A 7,843-nucleotide genomic window follows, 5' to 3' on the forward strand; every position below is an offset into this window, starting at 1 on the left:
AGGACAAAGCCTGTTTGTCCTGTCCTCATTCTCAGAAATGGCTGAAGTATTTTGGCTGAAACTTCCAAAAAGGTTCTAATGAAGGAAGGTAACCAGCACTGAACAATTTAGACCAGGAGTTTAATTTTTACGTTATCAGTAAACTGTGGACAGCTTTATGGTGAGAGGGACTGGACAATCTTAATTTATAGGCAGCGCCATTATGACCATAAAAATATGTTCTTTTTGAGTGAAGACAATCTCTAATACCTGTAAAACAAAACTTTAAACTAGAGCTAACATTTGTCTGCTGATCTTCATGGCGAGCCAGGAGATGGCCGCATTCTTTTACGGGATGTTTTGATGCTTGACTTGCTTACAGCAAAAAATACAGGTGCTCTGATTTCAGCAGGCAGGGTCAGTCATGGCTGAAGATAGTAGGGGATTATAGAAGTTTTCACAGGACTTAGAGGCAAAAACAATCCTTACTTTGTGCATTACTCGGTACATATCTGGCGTATAAATGTTAATTGATTATACACTAGATTTAATATAGACAAAATGTGACCTCTGGTGTTTCTGGGTGAAATCCTTCTATTTTCTTGAACAAATTCCATTGAAACAGTACAGGTGCACACTGTGTCCTGTGTACTACCAGATGTAGAACTGAGCTTGACAAGACAGTAGCTATGCTTCATCAGCTCCCTTCTGGTAGTGTTTCTTTAATGAAGCATCTGACACTAAATGCTCAAAATCTTCTTTAAATTCATGGTCGGATCAAACACTGAAAATACCAATGAGAGCGGTGTGTGAATCATGTGCCTGCTTCGCTGTAGTTTATTTTTGTGCAGCTCGAGTGCCACCGACCAGCGGCATTTGGTGACCTCACCACGAGGTGACAGGGGTCGGTGCTTGTTAAGGAGGGAGTCTCAGGATGTATGGCTGAAGACCAGTTTGGGAAATGAGTAGCTTCATGATGTGATCGCAACAGAATGCAGCAGCCTGTCCTAAAGCACATGTTACTGTGAAGCTTTAGCCTCCCCAGCCTTAGCTCATGGATTCATGCAGCTTGACACCATCTTTGGGATGCGGGAATATGTGGAAGGAGCACATGTGCCGCATCTTAATTTTCCGTTCAGAATTTCTCAATAGCTCCCTGTCTTAACTGAAATGCTAACAGCACACTGCTAATGACCTGTAATTCACTGCAGTTGTAATACATGTATGTAGCAACCCAGAAAACAGCATTTAAAACAAACCAAGAGAACAATTTGGATGAAGATGAAGAGCTTTGTGTGGAATAAATATTCTGCTTACCTACCTGACCAAGAGACCAAGATTTAAAAGCTAAAAGAAATCCTAAACATTGTCTTGCTTTGTCCTTCGACAACAAAGTACTACGCAGGGCTGTATCCTACGTTATGAGACTTGTTACTTGCTAGGAAATAACTGTCCTCAAGGAAACTGTGATGAAAAGGAAAAGAAGATTCAAAACACTACTTCTGTTTGAGCACGCTGGAAAAGGGGGAAACGACATTGCTGAGACTAACTGCTTGTTGTTTTGTTTGTTTGTGTCCTTCACCCTCAGATGCCAGCGAATCTGCAGAGGATTCGGACAGTGAAAGTTCGTCACTTTCATCTGAGGAAGAAGGGGAAATTCGGGAGAGCTCATGACAGTTCTTTGTGAGAAGAGGGTGGGATGAGCCTTTTATATATATATTTTTTTTTTAATTTAATTAAATCTTTTTTACACAACAGATTTCTCCGAGGTTCGGTTTGGCTTGCTTCACTAAAGGCAGCATTTCCAAGCTGCCTCCCTAACTTTGGATTTAGTAATGCATGTTTAGGTATGTAAATAAAGAGATGGGGAATTAATGGTTCAAGAAAAATCTGACGTTATTGCACAGCACCCTTTTATCCATTATCTTTACTGAACAGAGTAACCCAGATTCAAAGTTTCCAAGTTCATTTCAACAATATATTTTTCCTTTTATCCTAACATCTCAATGTCTGATTTGTCTGAGCATAAATATCACATATTTGCATTTATCAATGGATATGAGCCATCGTGCTTCAACTTACTGAAAAAAATCTGGTGTTTCATTAGATCAGTTTTCTTTTAGGGTATTTCTTTGTCATGTTGAGCTGCTGCACGTGATCTTTACTTTTGGTTTTAATTTTCTTTAAGTTTTCTGACTTTAATTTTTGGTGGCATTTTGGATGTCTAGCGCAGTATCTTTTTCTTGTTTGGTTGTATCTTGCTTAATATATCAAGCAAGGACCAAGTTGAGCCATGTTTTGTGCGTGGCATGTTTAATCTTCTACCCTGATCTTCTAAATTAGCATCGGTTTAAAAAATGAATAGAAGTAGATACATGGAGTGTCACTAATGCTAACGTACTGATCTTCTAAACAGTGCTGATGTTGTGCATCTCGTAATCCTGTGTTGTTGCTTTACCTACTGAAGCCAGGTACTGAAAATGTTTACTGGAATATCAACTGAACTTAACTACCTAAAAGCAAATAAAGACAAAACAGAAGAATCCTGTACTGTATCATCTACTGACGACAGCAATCTGTCACTAACCGCCGATAGAGGATTCCACGATCCCCGAGCACTTGTCGCGGTGTCTGGTTCAAGCCCCTCGTGCCCGCAGGGCCGGCTGGAGGAGGCAGGTGGGTGGGTGAGCCCCTCGGCGCCCTTGCAGCGCAAGTCTCGGGAGTCAGCCCAGGCATCTGGGATTAGTTTGCGGCGGGGGTTGTGGTTCACCTAAGGTCTAGCTGCAAGTCAGCGTTTGTAAAATCCTAAGCACGTGGTTACCCAGCTCAATAAACAGCTCTGCCAGCTCCTTGTTGCCCTGCTCTGTCTGCTGCTGGAGATTATCACCTTTGTGACCAAGGCCGGCGGCACGGGATGCGCGCTGGTCAGCCACTCGAGTGCAGAGCTTGATGTTTTGACCACAAACTCCCGTGAAGATGGTTTGTTGGTCACAAGTGTTCTTCCTGCCAGGGCTGACATAATAGACAGAAAGATAACACAAAGCAGTGAAGTTGCCTGTTGAGGTCACACGAGGCTGTGACAGCAGTGAAGGGCTCAGGCTTTCAGGCGCTCGATCCAGACTTCAGGGCGCCAGCTTGTCCGCTCCTGGCCAGCCATACTGCTTGGAGAGGATTTCTGAGATGTTCAAGGTTGTAGAAGTTATTTTTTCACACTTTTGCAAACAAATTGTCATTAATAAATTGTTTGCTGCAACATCCAGCTAATGAAGTTTGGAAAGAGCATCAGACCTTGGTAGTCGCATGCTGCTTCTCCTCACGGTGATTCTGTGTGCCTTCTCCTTCATCTGTTTTACAATCTGTAATAAAACAGGGAATTCTTTGCTCTTGCCTGTCAGTAGCCACCTGTGCTCTATTTTCTTTTTTAATCATTGTTGGTCCTCTGCCCACCTCTTGTTTCAATGTTTGTTTTCTTAACCCTCTTTAAAGGAGCGCGGTTCCTAGCTATAGGTGTTGCTTTCATATTTTTTCAGTTCAGTGACAGTGAATAAGCTTTTCCTAATCAGTGATTACTGCATGCTCACTTGGTAGTCGCAAATTACTTTAAACCAGCCTTGAACCCATTCATATTAACACCTATAGAAGAGCAGAACAGCAAAACTGCCACAGTTCATTTGCCAAGAAGTGTTTCATCTGGAGTAAAAGCGTGGTAGTTCTGCCCCGAGTCAGAGCGTGCAGTGGAAATGAGAGTGCCGCAGATATTAACGCTGCTCTGCATGTGTGTGTGGTTCGGCTTCGGCTGAGGAACACGCATTTGTAATCAATGGGATTTGCATTACTTTCCTGCGCTCTTGGAGGCTTTCATTAATTGACTGAGTGTTTCCCTGCATTGTGTTTTCTTGTAGAAATCTAATTTAAGCTCTCTTGGGAGTCAAAACACAGCCCTAATTTGTTTTTAAATGAAGATGCTGTTAAATCTACCCTTCGGATGTAAATCTGTTCCTACCTTAAAGAGGGTTCTAAAAATTTTGAAAGGTTATTCCTGTAGTGGTTACCAGAAAGGAGATTTACCAAACAAAGCTGTGAGCATAGTCCAGATTTCAGACAAATTGAGAGTAAAAGGCCTTGTTAGTAGGTGTGTTTGCCATTCATTCCCAGGTTGCTGTCTAGTGGGTTTTATTCAGTGGTGGTAACGGGCACACTGGTTTGAGCAGTGGCAATTCATCGAATGCGAGCCAAGGTGGAATTCAAATATTTAGCTTGGCAAAACTTGTTGAATATTTTGTATGTAAAAATGAATTAAAGTGATGGTCTTGGGCTAACAGCACGGTCTTACTGATGACAGCTGGCTAGTGCAGGTCCTGCAAGAGGCATCATTGTTAACAGTGCTGAGGTTACGGACCTAGTCACAGCTGATGCACTCTTTGGCTGTTAGTACTTTCACAGGCAGTTAGGAGAAGTTCTTAATTCCTCTGAGTGACTTAACGCAGAATGAACATCTCGTATCGTAAAAAATGAAGAAAGAAATACATCTTACAAAGCCATATTCTTAAATTTCTGGTCAAGCGCAGAGGATGCCTGGAAGACTTCAGTCCAGTCCATTCTGAAAACATCCTCTCATAATCGCGTTGTATTGGCATCCCAATATAGGCCGCTGACTTGATTCAGTGCAGATGATGCCTGTGAATGAGAAACCCGTGCTGTTGTTTTAATCTTCATCATTCAGCACCAGCTTGCGTTGAGTGCTTGATTTTATGCCTACTATGCTTACTCATTTGTTTTTCTCTATAAACCAGTTGTCACAGAAGGAACAAGCTCTGTGTGTAGCGTTGTTACAGCACTTCTTTTAATGTTTAGACTGTTCAGGTTTCAAACCCTGAACTCTCACAGCATGCTTGAACTGAAGGACCAGCAGCTTACAAAGCAAAGAGTAAAGGCTCTTGTACTGAATGAACGTGCTAGTAAAAAAAAAAAAAAGAAAAAGTAATGAAGTCATCCTTTTCACAAACTAAGGGACAAAAATAGAGCCTAGCTAAGAGCATAGCAATAGCTGAGAGCTGGGCTTGAGTCAGTCCTAGGAGAGAACTTGGTTCTTTTCCTTTTTTGTACAGCTTCCTGGGGTGGATGAGGCATAAGCTAGGGAACTGTCATGGGTAAACAACTCCCTGTCAGTATGACAGCGAGGTTTTGAATGAACACATCTGAATGCTAGGCTGTACCGTATTTACTCCACTTTAGGGATTGTTGATTTGTAGAGGAAAAGGGGATCATGCCGCAAACAGAGTTGCTGCCCTAGCTCTTAGAGGCAGTCCGGACTAGCGAGCTAACCAAGAGCTGCTACTCCAGTAAAGCAGGGCGGATTTACTTCGCGTTAGGAGTAAACCTGCTCACGGTGCAGAACACCCTCTCTGGACTAAAAAAGTGCAGAAATGTCCAGGCTTAGTGCCGATAGGAAGCCCAACCTCTGCACTGAGCGTGGGGACAGCTGTGGTTCGGACCCTGCCCTGCCAGCTAGGGCTGTTCTCTGTTGACATCTGTAGGAGCTGGGAGTGCATCACACCTTGTCAGAGCAGGCTCTCAAGGAGTAAATATACAGCTGTGATGATGTAACGTCAGGCCCTGTTTGGTCACAAACATCTCGTTCTGCTTTCTCAAGTCCCACACACTTTTCCTGAAAACATTTATTCTTCCTCCCTCCAAAGAAAAAATATCTTGAATTTGTGTTTATGTTGTTGCTATGACATTCAGTTAAACTGTATGCAGATGCAGGTTCTCTTAATGAGAGGGGGAAAAAAAACACAACTGTGTACTTCAGCGAACAAAGATTACCCTGTGTTTGTATTAGGATGTTGCTATGGCAGTGCATATGGTTTTATTTGGTGGAAATTTGTGGTGAGATGGAAGGAAGTCACATGTATGCGGGACAAACAAGAAATGGCAGCAAAACCAACTCCAAATAAATACTGAAACTGAAAGGGGAGTTGCAGATGACATGTAAAACCAGGAAAAGACAGGGATAGTTGTTTTGCTGCCCACCTCTGTGAACTGACAACAGAACGTGCTCGTGCCGTGTCCTGCCTGTCTCGCCGACCCCTCGGACAGCAGCGTAGCTGTAATGATGCTTTTACTGCCTGAGCTTCTTGCCCTGCTTGGCTCTGCACGCTGTGACATATTTTGTTGTTGTTGTTGTTTGGGAAGCAGAATTCCACTGCCTTGGCCTGATTTCCCCACCACTAGCTTTTCCAGCCTATCCTAATGTAGTGGGCTTTTTGGCAGGAAAATTAACACTGATAAAATGTAGAAATCCACTAGTGCCTTGCCTACCTTTGGGGCAAAGGGAAGTCTTTCTGGACTTGCTGCCTCCTGCTTGTGATAGAAACGGGAGATTTTTCTTTAACTGGCACAGGAGTCCTCATATTTGTCTCGTCCTTTTGCATTAGGCTGCTTTTTGCATCAGTTGCATCAGTACAGCTGTTGGTGGGGTTGCGTGACAAATCAGAGCAAGTTAAAAATAACCTGCCCAAGAAACAGGGATAGAAGTGAGGGAGGAGAGTGAGTCCTGGTTTAGAGAACAAATTGCCACACTGCGCTGGGAGCTGGCTGGTTCCGGCATGATCCCAGCTTGCGGAGAAAGCAAAAGTGTTTTGAAAATCACATTGCCACTTTCTTCCTGGCATCCCATTTCAGCCACAAAGAGGAGGAAGAAATGACTGTGAAAGCTGCCTGTTGCTTCTGCTTTCAGCGGTGCTTGGGCATCCATGTTGGTTTTAATGGGATTGTTTCACCGCAGCACAAGTAAAACCTACTCTCTTATTTTACGTCCTCATAAACAACTTGCAGATTTTATAGCTGTGCTGTCTTAATGTCTGACTATGTTAGATTTTATGAGCCAATTTAGATCTAACCCGTTTGGTTTGAGATGCTCAAGAAGCTCGGTAGCTTTGGAGAATCAGCTGCTTAGAGTCCGCAGATCCACAGGTATCTTTTTGGCCTGCTGTCGGACAGTGCTCTCAGAACATGACTGGCCTGGCCTGCCGACTTCAACTGGTGCATATAGCGGAGTCTCGTCACTCCTCTTACTAAAACTCCGGCTGCATTCGGCATGAGGTTGTCAGTGCCTATATCCTAGCCAGATTTCCATCTGCACAAACCTTTGCACCCTACCTTTACAAGTCTTCCTTCTGGCCAGTAAACGAAAAGCTCGTGTAACGTTTCGTCCTGGATGGTTGCTGCATTCCATCTGGTAAGTGGCTGTACTTAGGACAGATAAAGTTGCTTATGTGAGTGGTGCCTTGGGGTCTTCCAGAATGTTCTCCAATATAAATTGTGTATGTGGACATTTTTTGGAGGGGGTGTGGGGAGGTCATAGCGTACTGGATGCCATCTGTTCAGTTTCTCGGTGTTTGGTCTCTACAGGATAATACAGATAGGTGCTCGTTGCATCGCCTTGTTGCCTGGATCTGTATTTTTTGCATACCAAGTCTCACTGCAGTTCCGTGCACTTCAGTTGTTTGTGACCTGAAGTGCATTTATAGGTACCTCCAAAGCGAGCTGTATTTGCTGCTTTCTCCGTGGCCCCTCTATGTTTCTATGTGCTGCTTTGTACGTGGGCATGTTACATGGAGAAAACAAATTGAAGGTCAAAACAAGGACATGCCTTCATGAAAAACGGGCTTGAGGCAGAGCAGCAGGTAAAACCACAGACCCAGCGTTCCCTCGCTGCACATGCAGAGATCCACCAGTTACACAGGAGACGAGTTGTGTGCGGCTTCCCAGCCGGAGCAGGGCGCTGGGCCTGCTTGCCAGAAGGTGCCCACTGGCGGTCCCACAGCCCGGTGGGCCCTGCTTTGCTGGGGCTCCCCCGTAG

General features: G+C 44.0%; 1 protein-coding gene across 1 annotated transcript in view; it reads left to right on the forward strand.

Annotated features, from left to right (window-relative positions):
- Positions 1-3,370, forward strand: part of ZNHIT6 (zinc finger HIT-type containing 6) — a 34,550-nt gene extending 31,180 nt beyond the window's left edge. Inside the window, exon 10 of the mRNA XM_083847226.1 lies at positions 1,568-3,370. Coding sequence (XP_083703352.1) covers positions 1,568-1,653 — 86 coding nt within the window. The 3' untranslated portion in view covers positions 1,654-3,370. The remainder of the gene's footprint in view (positions 1-1,567) is intronic.
- Positions 3,371-7,843: the final 4,473 nt, after the last annotated feature.

Source organism: Anser anser (genome assembly GCF_964211835.1).
Source record: "Anser anser genome assembly, chromosome: 8".
Taxonomy (NCBI): Eukaryota; Metazoa; Chordata; class Aves; order Anseriformes; family Anatidae; genus Anser; species Anser anser.